This window comes from Monodon monoceros, unplaced genomic scaffold (assembly GCF_005190385.1).
Source record: "Monodon monoceros isolate NGI ecotype Baffin Bay Population unplaced genomic scaffold, NGI_Narwhal_1 Super_Scaffold_4, whole genome shotgun sequence".
In the NCBI taxonomy this organism is placed as follows: domain Eukaryota; kingdom Metazoa; phylum Chordata; class Mammalia; order Artiodactyla; family Monodontidae; genus Monodon; species Monodon monoceros.
The window spans coordinates 12,613,232-12,630,698 of NW_021703781.1; the positions used below are offsets into that span (position 1 = coordinate 12,613,232).

The window sequence follows — 17,467 nt, forward strand, 5'->3', positions numbered from 1 at the left end:
TGCGTCTTTGGAGTGCATGTATCTTTTTGAATTATAGTTTTTTCCAGATATATGCCCAGGAGTGGGATTGCTGGATCATATGTAATTCTACTTTTTGTTTTCTGAAGAACCTCCATACTGTTTTCCACAGTGGCTGCACCAACTTACATTCCCACCAACAGTGTAGGAGGGTTCCCTTTTCTCCACACTCTCCCCAGCATTTGTTTTTTGTAGACTTTTAAATGATGTCCATTCTGGCTGGTGCGAGGTGATACCTCATTGTAGTTTTGATTTGCATTTCTCTAATAATTAATGATGTTGAGCATCTTTTCATGTGCCTGTCGGCCATCTGTATATCTTATTGGCATAATGTCTATTTAGGTCTTCTGCCCATTTTTGGATAGGGTTGTTTGTTTTTTTTTGTTCAGTTGTCTGAGCTGTTTGTATATTTGGAAAGTAAGCCCTTGTTGTTTGCGTCATTTGCAAATATTTTCTCCCATTCTGTGGGTTGTCTTTTCGTTTTGTTTATGGTTTCCTTTGCTGTGCAAAAGCTTGTAAGTTTGATTAGGTCCCATTTGTTTATTTTTGTTTTTATTTCTATTGCCTTGGGAGACTGATCTAAGAAAACCTTGGTGTGATTTATGTCAGAGAATGTTTTGCCTATGTTCTCTTCTAGGAGTTTTATGATGTCATATCTTATGTTTAAGTCTTTAAGCCATTTTGAATTTATTCTTCTGTATGGTTGGAGCCACTTTTTTCAACTCGCCAACACAGGCCTAAAATGCTCCGAAGTTTACACTAATCCCCTCCCCTGCCCAGAGCACTTAGCCTTTGACTATCTGTGCAGGAATAGGAAAGCCAACTCCGAGGTGTAGTTTATACTGCAGGGCACACCTCAAGACCAGACTGAGAGGGGGATTGTCTGAAACTGTGCCCCTGCTTGGTTTCTTACCTTCCTGCTTCCTTCCGCCGCCCATGCTGGTCTCACCTAAGGGCACTTCCTAAATAAATCACTCGCCTGTGACTCTCTGACTCAGGGTTAGCTTCTGGGGAACCCATCACCTTCCCCATAAGACAGTGTTGTGAGAATTAAATGAGGTAAGTGCATGTAAAGCACTTATTGTTTGGTCCCAATATGTACTAAAAAATGTTAAATATTATTATCATGGTTCTCATGTCTGTGTTTTGGACTCTGATAGATTGGTACCAAACTTGGAACATCAATCCATCGGGTTGGGCACTGTGAGGAAATAGTGGAAGAAGACTGGAAGAGCATGTGAAAGTGCATCTTAGCCTCCCAAGGCCTCACCACCCTGGCTACCTATGCAAATGTCAGCAAAATGGGTGCAAGGGTACCCGCAGTACAGAATTTGCTGCGGAGAGAGTCCACCTTATTATTATTATTTTTTAAAAGATTGGTAAGCCCATTTCTCTAAGAGTTGGAAATTTCAAATGTTTGGCCATTTACTATGACTACTTACTTTTAAAGAATTCTCTCCAATACAAAAATTGAAAGATATACTAGTGGCGGTCATGAGGTCCCAGCATCCCAGTGGGCGTGAGGCTGGGGGAGAAATCACAGTGGTCTGAACACCCTCCATCTCGTGAATTAGGTAGTGTTGCTCTGTGGTTCACCACCCAGAATGGAAAACTAAGTTTTATATTCATGTTGATATGACTCACAGAATTCAAGAGACTCTTTGAAAAATCTGTAGAATTTGTACTGGTAGGTTACTTTTTCTTTAGACTTCATATGTGAAATAAAATTAGAAGGCAACCTTCAATGCATATGCACAAGCTCTCTAGGGATTTACTTATTTTTTTGGAAAGGTTTATTGCAGGGCCAAGCAAGGAGAACATATGGCTTGTGCTCAAAAACCCCGAGCTGTTTGATGGTTTGGGGAGAAAGGTTTTTCATCTCTAGGGTTTTTTTTTAAGGCAAAAATCAGTAATCTTAGTATTCAAGGGGCTTTTGAGATGTCATCTCAAACTTGGCTCAGCCAAGTTTCACTTTAGGGTGATCCAGCCCTTATTCTATGGAGAGAAGGGAGGAACAGTGAGGGCAGTGTCTTCTTGGAAAGAGCCATACTCTCCTCCATCCTCCTACCACTTGCCTTTTCTCTTTCCATAGCTCTTATTTTCTAACTCTTTAATCACTGTCACGAAGCACTAAGCAGCAAGGCTGGCACACAGCTTGAGAAATGCAGGAAAAGACAATACTGTTCCATTTTGTAATGTGCAGAGTTGTCCTCTCTCCTGGATTTCTTGCCTGGGTATTTCACATGCTGAGTACATAGGTTTATTTACTGAGTGATAACTATGTGTCAGGCACTGTTCCAAGTGCTTTACGTAAATCATCTCACTTAATCTGCACGAAAAACTCAGTGAAAGTTGTTTCCATTCTTTTCTGGATGACTAAAGCTTGGAGAGGTAGTGTATCTTTTCCCACACCAGTTAAACTTAACATTCCATGGGTATTATCCCTCCAGTTGGGACTACCATGAATCATCAAATCAAAAGGATGTTTACTTTTATCCGATTGGGAGGAAACAAAAAAAAAAATGCTCAAACTTTGGTTGGCATCCAAGCAGAGAGATATGAAGCACGTTCTTTTCTTATTGATCGCCTCCTCCATCTAACCATTCTTGTCTTTGGGATTGAGAATGTATTCAGACTCAAAGAATTTAAATACTCCTTCCATGGGGCCCCATTTGGGAATCACCCATTTCATCTACATTCTGGAAATGCATGTCACTTCCATGTTCTGTTCCTAGAGAACTGGTGAGCAACAGGAGGGAGTTGCTGGCAAGTCACTTCATGTCTCCTACTGTTGTTTCTAACACTTTCACGTCTGTGGATGTGCAACTGTATGATTGACTTGTTTCCACCCAAGAGTTATCTGCTCCCAAATTATTTCCATATTTTGTAGACTATAGTCTGTAAATGTCTAACTGACGAGGCACCTGCACATGAACCAGTGAAAAATCCCGCATCTAAATGGCTTAAGTAAAAATACCCAACTTAAAGGCACTAGCAGCACAGGGTGAGATTTTCAAATGCAGCCAAAGGGAAGAGCACGGCTTCTCCTCTGACAGGAGGTCAGCAGCATTGCCACACCAGTGCGTACATCACCTGCCTCCTAATTGGAAATTTAAGACAGCAAAGTCTTCATCTGAAAATTAAGTCATGAGATATGGAATAATCTCATAAATTAGCACTTTGGAAGGAAGAGGTGCATCCAAGGCTCACAGTGCTTAATTCAACTTCGGTGGCTCTGGTCAGTGCCCCTTCTCCCTCTTTATTTTTTAAAATTGTGTTTAGCCTTTTTTTTTTTTTTCTTCCGTGTGTCGTTTCTTGATTACTTACACACATACACGCACACACAGAACACATTCTCCCTGGCTAACTTTTAAGTCTACATCTTCTATGCAGTAGTCACATTCTTCTAGAAAAGAGGAATTATTGCTGCTTGCCCACTGGCATCCAATTAAAGAAATCCCCCATATATTTCCGTAAGAAAAAGTCTGGTAAATCTTTAGCTTGCAGAAAAGCATTCATTTCAGAAATGCTGCACTCATTAAGTTTCCAAATTCAGAATTCACTTTGTTTTTTCCTCTGACTAGTAGAATTTATTCTACTTAGCCAGTGTCACCGTGATGAAAAACTGAATTTTGACAACTGATATACCATACAGTGGAAGTAAGTGTGAAAAAAAATCTTAGAAGCATAGAATTCCTGCTTTTGAATGTCTATAATGAAAATACTTGAGTCACCTCTAAACCAGTACAATTTGTGGTTCCTATAATGCTGATATAGGGTTGTTGAAATCCTTGATGGTTTGCCAGGCATTGCCATAGGAGAGATTTAGACCAAGACTTTCTATATGTAAGACCCCACTGGTATGCGTTATGTAAAAGGTGTCTGATCTGGACCACCCACCTTTAAAAGGTGTGTAAATGTATTGGAAACTCACTGTCTTTTTCCTGCGGTTATTTTTTATAGTTGTCAACTCCTTTCCATGGAGTCATAGGGAATTTGCTGCTCAGAAAATCCCCCCTTGTGACCTCACTGGAGACCATTCTTCCTTCTGAGCTTGGGCAAATATTACACTACCTAGAAGTCCAGAAATTTTTAACAGATTTTTCCAAAGGCTTTTCTCAGATCTGCTTCTGAAGAAAAGACTGATCTTCATGAGTCCACCAATGCAAACTTTGACTTAATTGCTGGTGGAATCCCCCAAAATCCGGTTATAAGAAGTCCATTAGGGGAAAGGCATCATTTTTGTTTTTTTCCAGAACTGTACCACGTCTAATGACATAACCATATTAGCCAAGAGCCAAGATCCAGACCCCTCATTTACATCATGGTATTGCACGCTGCTGGCAATACTGAAAACAAAGATGACGGTCATTCAAGCTGCCTGGTTCCTAGAGGACACACAGCCCCCATGACCCACCACCTTTAAAGTTTTGACAGTTTTTTTTAAAAAGCAATGAAAATTACACACATGATAATGATGGTAGTCCTTAAAGAAAAACTGGAGGCATTTTATAGCTAAACGATTTTACTGGCTTTTCGTGAAATAAAAAACACAAAACAAACCACCATGGTTAAAAGGCCATAATCAGCGTTAACCAAATGAACCAGCCACTTGGTAACAGTAGCTGATAACAAACACTAGTGGATATTATTGCTTATACCCAGGTTCATTTATATGTCCATTACATTTTGGCAAGATTACAATCACATGGGAGCTTTGGTTGTATAAATTCCATTCTGACTACTCATGGAAAACTCAACTTCTACCATTTTATGACGGGATATATGCCGATTCTTCCACTCATTCTGTCTCCTTTCTCCTTCCATTAATGACTTACAACCTATTGACCCCAAATTAAAGTAGAGGCATTTACAATCATCCCATCCTTCCCTACTCTACTGCCCCCTCCTTTGTCATGAGAGGGTGATAAAGGAGCCTCTTTATTGCTGGGCCTCTCCCAGCTTTTGAATCTGGTGTGTATCCCCTGCCAGTAATAAATGTCCATCTGTAATCTGGATAGATTTTCAAATATATTTGGCTGTCAACATTGGAGTTTGGATTCAACTGTCTCTTTTGCAACTTCTGAAAGCTAAAAAAAAAATCAACAGCTTTTAGCATCAGTTAATTGACTTCCTGAAAGAATAAGTCTCAGCCTCCACCATACAACATCCCTTGACAGGTATGGAAGTGTGACCTTAAAATGCTCTGCGTGAGTGCTGTAACATTTTAATTTACAGAGAAGCAGTGATTGACGGCCTCTCAAAACTCCCCTGCTCAGTACTTTCTATTTTAACACTGAAAACTCAGAATGACAAAGGGTCAGAACTAACTCACAATAGCACCGTTTCCTAGACTCTTGGAGTAAAACTCCCGTCTTCGTTGGAGAATGCAGTGACCCTAGACGACCCAGCCTCCAGCTTCGTGCCTTCACAGGCCCCGCTGAATTTCAGCAGGGGTGGGTGGTCTGCCTTGGTATACTTCTGCAGCAACGTGAGTTTTCCCTGGGAAGAGTTAAAAATATGGGTCTTACAAAGTGAAGTTGGCCGCAGGTGAGAGACCTGAGGAAGCCTGTTTCCAGTGGGGAGGTGTGACAAGCCTGCAGACGTTGGGACAGAGTCCGGGGACCCTTTCCCTTGCCCATCTCGATTCAAGTCAGTGGAGAATCTGCATGCAGAAACACGGCAAGATCAAGGAACACTGAGAGATGTACATCCTAATACAGCAATCCGAACACCAATGCTCTTACTGTATCTTCTGTATTCAGGTCCACCAGAGAGTTTGCCCTGGATAATGCTGGGATTTAATAAGCCCTTCTAATGATTATAAAGATTGTCCTTTAAGTCTAGATGTTTTATACAACAGAAGATGTGATATCACTGTATTTTACATGGCACATATAACCATATAATTACTAGCACTTACATGGCAAATATCGTAAATATTACACATTCTTGGAGTTGACTTTGTAATTATACCGATGCTATTCAGCAGAACAAAGATGAAACACTCCCTAACTTGCACTTTGGGGAATTTCATTCCAACCCTTTACTTCACGACAGAAGGATAACCCTCTAAGTAATAATGCTTGGTGATCACATGGGCAAAGAGAATCACAGGGCGACTTCATGGTTAATGTGTGGCTTGTGAAATAAAGTAATACACAGTATTTTCATTTACAAGAGACCATATAAAAATATTTTCCAATTTGGAATTCGAAACGTGAGAGCTGGATTTTTTTTTTCCTTTGTATAAAAAGAAATGAGATAACGGACTAAAGTTTTATTAAGCCTTCTAACAAAAAATATACAAGTTTAAGGAATGCAGTGTGCGTCAACTTCCCTTTTTGTCCAGGCTCATGGACGGTGAGCTTGTGCTTTGATCCCAACAAAGATAAATGCATGAAAGTGGAGGAAGAGCAGTGCCTGCCACCTGAACTACACCTTATCTCTAACAGTAAGACCGACTTTACAGCAGTGCTTCGAAAAGTGGTGTGTCAGATTTCTGCTTTTTTTTTTTTCTCTTCTGCCTCAGGCGACCGCTGGAGATGAATTCCAGAAGCACCACTTTCGTCTCGAGTGATGTTTATTTAGTGCAATATCTTCCTTCTCTCTTTCCCTTTTCACACGCTGGTAGTGGTCTTCCTCCTTCAGGTACCACACGGGGGGCCAGCGGTGCCGCTCAAAGTATTCCTGGTTGTCTGGGGAAGGAAAGATGCCAATGATGATACCTGCTCTTCATTCATGGCTTCTCTGTGCTAGTAGGTTCTGTGCTTAGGCTTCTTATATATGATGATCGTGTGCTCATCTTAACTACCCAATGGGCAGGGACTGTGGGTAGGGCCAGTGGCAGACGGTGACACCAAAGTTTTGAGAGGTAGAATCACTTGCCTAAAATCACACAGCTGGACACAGAGAGCCTGAACCCAGGACCCCTTCATTTCAGAGCGTAAGCTCTCTCCCAAGCATGCCTCCCTGGACAAGGGCAAGCCAGCAATCTCTGCTCGCTCCACAGCAGGGCATCCTGACCGCCCCCTCCGCCCAGATCCCCCCGGCCGTGAAGTTCTCCAGAGACGATTTCCAACCTCCAATTCCTTGGGTCACGTCACGTGAATCTGTGACTACCGTACAAGGAATTCTCCATGAGCTGGGGGCTGCCCGCGTTCATTCTCGAGGGCAGTGAAGGTAAACCCTTCAGTCACAGGTGAGGGGAACTGGACAGACGGGGACCGCACGGCCTCACCTGCAGATTTCGATTTGATTTCCTTGCGGAACTTGGAACAAACACTGTTGTAGTTGGTGCAGATGTGGTGCAAACACCAGGCGGCCAACTGGTGGGCATTGTGAAACTGCAGGGAAGTGACCAAAAGGGGGTCAGACTCTGTTTTCTAAAGTGGGGCTACAAAGAAAGAAAAAGCCACGGGACGGGTCAAAGAAATAAAGGGCCCAGATGACTAATTCGGAAACCTCTTGTTTTGACTACAGGGTTTTGACTCTGCCCATGGTTCGGAGGCCAGCCACGTGTAAGCGTTCGGCACACTCCTCCCCCCCCCCCCCCCCCCCCGGGGATATGTGCGCTAAAAATAATCACTGTATCAGATCAGGAGTCTAAAGTATGCCTTGCCCTCCTCTTCTCCCCTTCCACCTGCCCTCTAATGATAAGTGGCCGTGGCCTCTGGAAGGCACCAGACCACAGGAGAAAGCAGCGATGTCATCTCTGTTTAAGGAGCCTCGGCAACAGAATCCGCTGTGTTGCATGTCGAAGCTCAGGTGGCTGGGGCCAGAGATCTAAAACAGGAGCATGAAAGATCAGTGCAGGAGCACGCAGCATGTGTGCCTGTCCTCTACCTGTCCTCTGGTTACATAAGAAGAGCAGGCAGTGTGGGCGGGGACGGAGGGATCCAGACCCTCGATCCACCCTCTCCTTTCTGAGCAGATACTCAGGACAGTGGCAGCTGAGGAAGCCGTGACTGCAAAACACCCGATGCTCAAAAATCCACAGTCCACTCCCCGTTCCCTCCCCCAATTTGGCAGGTCCCCCCATCCCTCACTCTTTCTGTCCAGGCCCCTTTCAGACATCCATTCTGTTGTCTGTTGCTCTTGAAGTTTCTTTGAGCAGGTGAACCCCTGAAACCTACAGTGTGCTTCCTCCAGGGCCCCCCGTCAGTGCCCTGAACAGAGGCCAAGAGAAAAGCCAACGCCCTCAGAAACTAACTCAAGAAACTCTCTGCAGATCACAAGCCCAACATGACAGACAATTCTAGCAGGTGCTTCCAACTTCTCTTGATAACAGATTTCCTTCTGCAAGTCAGAGCAGGGCAGTGCAGTACTGGCGTTGGCTTGTACCTGCTTAAGAGCATCACGGGGGGCATCCCTTCTGTACTCTGAGCTCGGTGACTTCAAGTTGTTAAAGTTGGCCAGGTAGGGGTATTTACACCCCAGAAACTGGAAAATCCAACAGATCAGGGTCCCACCTGTCCCCAAGCTGACTGTTAAATACTTACCCCTTGGGTTAGGGTCTAACAAATGAACTAAGATGTGGGAGACTCTGTCCTAAACTCTTCCTGCCACGGCTTGTCAGAGCTTAGCAGGAATCATATTATTTCTTTGCAGGGTGTATGTGTGGGCGGGGTCGGGGGAGGGCACGGGGTGGGAATACACAGCAAACAAATAGACACAACTGTAAATCATTACCTCAAGTGGGCTGGCCCTATATGAAGTTCTGGGTCATCTGATTGTTCTCGAGGAGGAATACTTACTGGAGAGGGCACAGGTCATAAGCTGTCCTCCAGGCCTGTTTCAAAACACCCCCAAATTCCCATTTGGACAGTGTTGATGGGGGCTTGCTGATTTGACTTGTGATTGATGTCTGTTCTCAGTTTTAACTGGAACCTCTGTGAGGTTGTTTTTCACATTGGATTTTAATAAGTTGTGCTTGTGTCTGTTTCCCTCAGTGGCCTAGGACGGCCCCAAGGGCAGAGAATCTACCATGTTTGTATCTCCATGTCCTCTCGTCTAGGGTGGTGCCTGGTACAGGGGGAGAAAATAACAAATCCTTGTTGAATGTTAAGTCAGAGTGAGCAGGTTGCTGTGAAGTCCTGGTCCACCGTTTTCCCTTCTGAGAAATCTGGATTGAAACTGCCTGACCTAAGACTTGGTAAACCACTGCCCTGAGAAAGGGAATGAAGAAAGCCAAACCTAATAGGCCACAGAAAAAACTAAAGAGTTTATTCTTAGTTCCTTCAGAGTGTAAACTCATTGCCAGTAAGTCTAGGCCAGGGACTAGATAACTCTGCATATGTGCCTTATATTATGAGAGGGCTTCCTCTCTTTGGTGCTCTTTCTGGAACATTCTCTCCCACCTGATTCTCAAAATAATCTGTAAGGTTGACAGGGTGTGAGTTACCATCCTTATTTCCTACAGATGAGGAAACTGAGGCAGAGTTTAGCTTTGTGCATTAAGTAAGTTATGTAGTGACAAAGCCGAGGCTGGATCTCAGACCCTCTATAGAGGAAGGGGGCAAGTGTGTATGGGGATTATGGAACCACAACGTCAACAGTAACAAGTACTGATGTAAAAAAAAAAACCCAGGAGAGCTGCAGTGAGACGTGAGGCATCCATCACTGGACTTCACGAAATTCTAGAAACTGTCTGATCTCGGCCGATCCGTGTTTGAGAATTCAAAGAAGGAGAGAGAATGCCTTCTCCTCCCATGCCCTGAGTTGTTCTCCCACATGTGAAGCTGGTGCCTCGGGGCAGGGGGAGGGGGGCACAAGGGGGCTGGCGTGTGGGTGGGGTCCTTGTTGTTTTATTCAAACAAAGCCCAGCAGGGTGAACCGTGCATGAAACGTAAAACTCTCAGATCTCCTCGTTGCACACAGTGGGGGGCCTCTGTGACTCGGTGGTGACATCTTTATTTAGACAGATGCAACAGTGGAATGTTTCATCAGCGTTAAACGAACTGGTTGAACACACTGAAAAGGTGAAAGGCAAACTGCTACAAACCTGGGCCAATTCCAAATAAGAGAGCACTTCCCCATCGATGCCCACGCCACTCATGGCAGCCCTGGTCAGCTCCTGGACAGCGTGCTGCTCTGGGGAGGAGAGAGGGAGCGGGAGAAAGTTAGTGCCTGGAGGCCGTGGCCCGGGAGCAGCCACGAGGGGAGGAAGCACGGGTCACAGCTCCACGTGAACTGAACCCAGGGCCCACTCTGCCGCGCGCCTTTCAGCACGGGGAGTCCTGGTCTCCAGCCAGTGCACCAGCGACTCCGGGGATACTTGTTAGCCTTCTGAAATATCTAGAGTCCTCCAGACCTTCTCTGTCCAATATGGTAACTACTGGCCACCTGAGACTATTAAACTTAAATTAAAAATTAAAAGTAAACCAAGTAAAATCTTCAGGTCCTCAGCCACGCAAGCCGCATTTCATGTGTACTGGCCAATGCGGACACAGAAAGTTTCCATCACTGCACATAGTTCTGTTGGAGCGTGCTGCTCTGGACAGGCCAGTACCTGCCTAGAATCCTCTATTTTTTTTTTTTTTTTTTTGCGGTACACGGGCCTCTCACTGCTGTGACCTCTCCCGTTGCGGAGCACAGGCTCCGGACGCGCAGGCTCAGCGGCCATGGCTCACGGGCCCAGCTGCTCCGCGGCATGTGGGATCTTCCTGGACCGGGGCACGAACCCGCGTCCCCTGCATCGGCAGGCGGACTCTCAACCACTGCGCCACCAGGGAAGCCCTAGAATCCTCTAGATTCCGTCATATCTTCCTGCTTGACAGTTTCCCCATTCACATCCCTCCAATTCTCAGTACTCTCTGACCTTGGAGAGACTGAGTAACCGGAATGAGTGCAAATGGGGAATTAAAATTGTGAATGTGTACGTGTGTCTCAGCAGCAGCAGACAAGGAACACGTTCAACCTCTCAGATTCCAAAGGCTGGGGGGAACTTCAGCCAGAAGTCAGACAAGTCTAGATGGGAGAGCCATTTCTGCTTCGAAGCTGTGTTCCAGGCTTCTAAGATGAATTCAAACTGTGGTTCTGAGACTGAGCTGTGTCTTGCCTCTGTTAGGCTGTTGCCCGCCTCTAGCACTGACGTGTGCGTACAGTCTTGGCCCGGCATTTTCTGGCTCCTTGATGCTGACGTATTCTTTTTTCATCTTTAGCACTGCATCTATTCTTCTAGTATATGGTCCAAATCATGCTTACCTTCTGCTCTGGTTCTATCGATACATACTTACTTGTTAGTCAGTACGCCCCCATCTGGTCAACAGGGTATCAAGATTGGGATGGTTTCTTTGAAACAAGCTTCCTCAGCTCGATTGACAAACAAAGAACCATTTGGAACTAAATCTCCCAGAGGAGTCACTGGGTTTGTTTGTTTGTTTTTTTAATAAATTTATTTATTTTATTTATTTATTTTTGGCTGCGTTGGGTCCTCATTGCTGCGCGCGGGCTTTCTCTAGTTGCGGCGAGCGGGCTTCTCACTGCGGTGGCTTCTCCTGTTCTGGAGCAGGGGCTCTAGGCACACCGGCTTCAGTAGTTGTGGCACGTGGCCTCAGTAGTTGTGGCGCATGGGCTTAGTCGCTCCGCGGCATGTGGGATCTTCCCGGACCAGGGCTCGAACCCATGTCTCCTGCACTGGCAGGCGGATTCTTAACCACTGTGCCACCAGGGAAGTCCAGTCACTGGGTTTTAAATTTTAGGGAACTGCAATATTTCTTGATATTCATTTAACACTTTGCCTTGCAAGGCATTTTCACCCCAGAAACTGACTTTTAAACACTATGGTCTAAACACTCTATACTACACACCAAACACTATATAAAGGATTAAAGGAACCACCTTAGGAAGCTATTTACTAAATAATCATAACAGTTAATAATAGCATTTAATAAGAAAAGTAATCATACATAGAAGTCTATGGTTCACACAAGAAGGTTTCTTTGGGTCAGTTTCTTTCACGGAGAAATCAGTCCCATGTTTTCATCACCACACTTAATATTTAAGCAAAAATGGCACTACTTCAAGATTGATCCCAAACCTTGTTCAACAGATTTGCCTCCAAATTACTTTTGACTATTTAAAAAAATTCAATTTGTTTTCAAAGGACAAATACTTGTAAAAACTGGATAGTCAAATGGCTTGGGACTCTTACTTCTGAAAAAAAGAATTGCCCATTGCAGCCTCCTAGAGTTAGTATTTAAAAAGCAGCAATACTCATTTGAATCTATGACTTCAGGTATATTGGTTAAAAACCATTTAAAAAAATGAATAGCAATACTTCAACCATCTCTTGTTATCCAACTGGTGAAGAAGGGAGGTAAGGAGAAAACTTTGATCTCCAGTTGGTTGAGTGTAGTAGAAACCTGGAATACAGAGAAGTAAATCTTTTCTGTAAAGACACTGGCAGAAAGTCAAGGGTAGATATGACTGGTTGGTTTGTTCATACATTCATTTTCATTTAATGATTCAACAAATCTTTACTGAGAACCTCATATGCTCAGGCACTTTTCTGCGTGCAGGGGATAAGCCAGTGAGCAAAACAGGCACTATTCTGCTTTCACGGTTAACAGGAGTCAACTAAATGTAGCAATAAACACCCTTCTTGCTAATCGAAACCTTTGGTGAATGAAGCACAAGGTTTAAATTCAAGAAAAGAAATATTCGAAAGCGTATATCTTATTTTGACCTGCTTTGGCTCACCAACTGAACAAATCTAGAAATGATACATAAGATTCTGTGAAGTTAAAGCAAGTCTCCCTTTTTCCCAAAATGGTCTTGACAATGTCAGAACATTTTCTAAAATAGCTTTAAGAAAACCACTTACATAACGCTTACTAGGTGCCAGACACTGTTCCTAAGGACTCTCTCTCTCTTTATATATATATAATCTCTTAACTCATTTAATCTTCATAACTCTGTAGTAGAATATTATGATCCCCATTTTAAAGAGAGAGAAAGCTGAGACCCAGAGCAGTTAAATCAAGTAGGAAATCATCCAGCCAGTAAATAGTGGAGCCAGGATTTGAACCCAGGCAATCTGGATCTGTAGCCTATGTTCTTAACCACTGCCTCCTACTGCCTCTTTCTTCCTTTTTTTTTTTCGTGGCTGCATTGGGTCTTCGTTGCTGCGCGCGGGCTTTCTCTAGTTGAGGCGAGCAGGGGCTACTCTTCGTTGCAGTGCGTGGGTTTCTCACTGTGGTGGCTTCTCTTGTTGCGGAGCACTGGCTCTAGGCGTGTGGGCTTCAGTAGTTGCAGCATGCAGGCTCAGTAGTTGCGGCACTCAGGCTTAGTTGCGCCGTGGCATGTGGGATCTTCCCGGACCAGGGATAGAACCCATGTCCCCTGCACTGGCAGGCAGATTTTTAACCACCGGGGAAGTCCCCTGCCTCTTTCTTAGACACTGTGTCTGAACACATAGTATGGGGATAAATGGACACAACAGCTTTATTTCCAATTCTGTGGTCCACCCACAAATGAGGCAGAGGGCATAGAGCATGGGCCTCAGGGGCAGGGGCCATGCCTTACTCAGCTTTAAATGTGCCTCAGCAGGACCTACTACAAAGTAGGTGCTTAAAAAATAGTTGCTGAATTGAACTGGGCTGTCTGATACATTTGATCCGTTCATACCACCCTGTACCAGACAGTTCTATATTGGGTGATAAAAAATAAATTTTTATTCCCTGGAAATCTTATTTTTGCTTAAATGCGATTTTGATAAATATGACAGTCAGACACCGCATGGCCCTGAGTCATCAGCCTTACCTGCAAGCGCAACCAAGTGTGGCAGGCAAAATCTGTTTGCCAAAGCAATTAGTTCCAGTGGGTCCAGGTCCAAGTTAGGTGACAACTGCTTGGTATAAAGATAATCCAGTACCGCCTGCATTGACATCTTGTTTATGTTCGGGAGATATACCTGAAATGTTATTTGAAAAGGTAAGTTCTGCTGAAGAAACCAGTGGGCATATTTTCAGGCTCTACTGCTTGTAAATATCCCCACTGTGTGATTCATTGTTAGTGAGTCTGGGACACCTTGCTTTGAGGCTGTGCAGAGAAGTCATTTACTATTTATGGCTTTAAACATAACCGTTTGATTTGTAGACGACAAAAAAGTGGGGCTGCCTGACATAGCCTGATTTGGAATTTTTAAATGGCTGTTTGGGCTTATAAATCAGACAAATGGGCTGTAAATGTATGACATTATAGGCCCTCCCTGCCAAGTACCTTATAATACTCGATTGTGGGGAAAGAAATCTCCTAGCAACATGACAGGTGTTGGGGGGAGCTGCAAACTGCACTGTTGCTGACACATGACAGAGCCCAGCTCTCTAAGATGTCAAAACAAAGGATGAGCAGCCACCCTAGTTGCCACAGTGACTGGCTTGATTCCAACCTTCTTTCACTAAATGCTAGCATGGAATCAACTCTATGTCAATAAAAAAAAATTAAAAAGTATATGCTAGCATGACATACACACTTTATTTTTCCTATGGCATAGACATAGAACTACTGGAACATTATCAGGTATCAGCAGATGCAGAGAATCCAGAGAAACCAGTGCTTGGGACATCTAGGGGAATGGCTGGGTATGGGGAATTGTCCCCTGGAGGATCCCCCTAATCTCCTTCCTGAGTACCTGTGGTTGTTGCCCATATTCCTACATGCTAGAGTTTGCTGGGGAGCCAGGGACTGCCTGGGAAGTAGAGTTCTGAATGTCTGGGCCTGGATCAACAGGGATGTACACGTTATAGCAGGTATTCTTCACTTTAGGTTTCTAACTCCACGAGACGTACCCTGGCAAAACACAGAATGGTGCCACTAGTGCTTGCTATTTGGAATGATGATAAGAATTAACCTAATAGAAGGCCTCCTATGCACAAAGTACTGTGGTAATAAGCTTTCCACATGCATTATCTGTTTTGATCCTTATATCCTCCCTAGGAGGAAGAGACTATTATTTTTGCCATCTTACAGATAAAGGGACGGAGGTTCAGGGAGGTTAAGTCCAGCGCCCAGGGTCACAGAGCTAGGAGGCTGGGGCTGATATCTGAACCCAGGAAATATGATTCTAAAGTCTATGTTCAGAACTGCTGTGTAGGACTGGAAACCCTTCATGGTAAGGAAGAAAGCTACACTACAGCACCTTATTTCACTAACAGTTTTTTAGAATTAGATTTCTAAGTTCAAAAGGGTGAACAGTCATATACTTCTTAATTCTGGTACTTAATAAACCTCTCTATACAGCACAGAAAAATATATATCTATATATGATTACATTTATGAATTATACATGATATCTGTATATTATATATGATTACATCTATACTATAATCTCTCTCCATATATTTGTATGTATGTGTGTATATGTATATATATATATACACACACACACACATAAAATGCCTCCACAATCGACAAGGGCCTTGTGGCCATTGCAGTCTTCTAGTGGTGTGGTTGCACAACTGTTTAAGTTATAGCAACCATCTATATAATTTTCCTGCATAGACACCAGCCACTTCAGAGAGGGAATATCCTTTCAGACAGTTGGAGTTTCCCTAAGTGTATGAAAGGGAGGGCCCAGAAAAATCCCTAGAAATATTAAGAGAATTACCCCCTCCCCTCTCAGAGCGAAAACAATTATGATTCTATTAATAAGCTGCATGGGTTACTACCATCAATGACTTGACAAGTGTGATCATTTCAAGTTTCTAGCACAACCTCTACAATAAATAAAACCTGGCAAGTAGAAACTATTACTTATACCATTTTGAAATAAAGAAGCTGTTGTATTGTAATTTCTATTCCAGTGAATCTAACACTGGTTATATTTGTGTGTATATATGTTTATGTACACATGCGTTTATCTTACACAGACATGAAATTATTTATGGCAAATATGGCAAATGACATATGGCAAAATTTCATTTCTCTAGAATGGTGCTTGGATTAGTACACCTTTTAGATAACTGAAGGTTAATTAACTTGTGAAACTTTAAAATTTGGGCCACTGTGATAGTAAAAATATATACATTTTACAAAGTGCTAAGTGCTCTAAAGTGTTAGTGATAATAAATATAAAAAAGTCCCAGAGCTTCCTATGAGCACCTGTTCTCTCAGGGATGGGGATGTCTGCTGTTTCTGAAAACAATGGCTTGGAGGACAGGGCAAGAGGCTGGGGCAGGCCCAGAGATGTGTTGCTAAAATGCTCTGTGACCTTTGACAAATCACCCTCTCTGAACCTCAGTTTCCTCATCCGTGACATGGGAGAGGTTTGGAATAGATGACATCTAAAGCTTCTCTTCACTGAGATTACGGATTTTGAAGATACCCAGATGACTTTAGCAATTTTTGCTAAGAGTGTGTTTTAAGTCATGGCAAAATGGACATCCTAAATGGAAAGAAGTTGTTTCTGGCGGCCGGAGATGACAGTGGATTCCAGCAAGCAGCCCTGGCCCAACACTTCCACTGTCTTCAGAGCATTCTGACATCTGTAATCATCCATGACCTACTGTTTCCTTCCTGCTCAATATAACATTAACTTTTTTTTTTTTTAAAGCAATGGCTCTTTTGGGCAAATAATGTTAGGGACCCTCAGAAGTAACCAGCAAATGAGAAAAAACTAAAACACTTTCAGAACACGCATTCTTTCCCCCTCAATGCTGATTCTCTTTAAAAGGCTGTTTCTGTGATTTCAACATTTATAATGAACTGAATAGCAACAGAGCGACTGTTTTTATAGAACTTTAAAAAATAATACAAATACAAGAAATGGAATTAAAAATGTTGTGCCCTACCTGCTGAATGTAGCTTTAAAAAATATAAGAATATAATGCTACCCTAAACAACGACCCATATTCCAGTTTAGTTGGTTTAAAATTTTAATTGCGAAGATCGGCTCAGACTATCAGGCTTATAATTAGAGATGGTCTCATAGAGAATGAGAGAGTATTCTAGATCCAGAGCATTGCTTCCTACAAGCCGGCCATGCATTTTTAATGAACCACTTGCTGAGTACCTCTGGGGAGAAAATTATGCTTACTGCTACATTAAAAGTAATGAGAAAAACAGAAGTAAATTACAGTGTCTTCTTAAATATTAAATGACAAAAAAAGTTAAAGGAACATCAGTGGGCATATTTTATTCCTTTCTGGATATGCATGTGAATTCTATTAATGCAAAAAAAAAAAAAGAGGCTGGATTTTGTGGAGGATGTCAGATTTTCAGGAGACAAAGAGTTAAAAGGTGGCCTAGAAAGAAAAGGCCCATGTGAATACGCGCCTCAATTTACCATTAAGCATTTATTGAGCCTTTAACCAAATGCCTCTTCTTACCCCCATAACCATCTCTACTACACTTCGCTAGTTTAGGAAGGGAACTGGGGGCTTGTTACCTGAAGGCTTTTGGGGGACAAAGATCTTGAGCTCCTCATGGAAACAATTTAACAAGAATC

At 43.2% G+C, this 17,467-nt stretch overlaps 1 protein-coding gene across 5 annotated transcripts in view; it reads right to left on the minus strand.

The window, feature by feature from the left end:
* Positions 1 to 4,525: 4,525 nt before the first annotated feature.
* RHOBTB1 (Rho related BTB domain containing 1) overlaps positions 4,526 to 17,467 on the minus strand; it is a 112,231-nt gene continuing 99,289 nt past the window's right edge. For 2 of the 5 annotated variants that reach the window (XM_029245251.1, XM_029245250.1), the window contains exons 8-11: positions 13,783 to 13,933; positions 10,022 to 10,110; positions 7,259 to 7,364; positions 4,526 to 6,716 (exon numbers count right to left, since the gene is read on the minus strand). In XM_029245251.1, coding sequence (XP_029101084.1) covers positions 6,547 to 6,716; positions 7,259 to 7,364; positions 10,022 to 10,110; positions 13,783 to 13,933 — 516 coding nt within the window. In that variant the 3' untranslated portion in view covers positions 4,526 to 6,546. The remainder of the gene's footprint in view (positions 6,717 to 7,258; positions 7,365 to 10,021; positions 10,111 to 13,782; positions 13,934 to 17,467) is intronic. The other 3 variants (XM_029245252.1, XM_029245254.1, XM_029245253.1) reach the window with 2 other exon arrangements.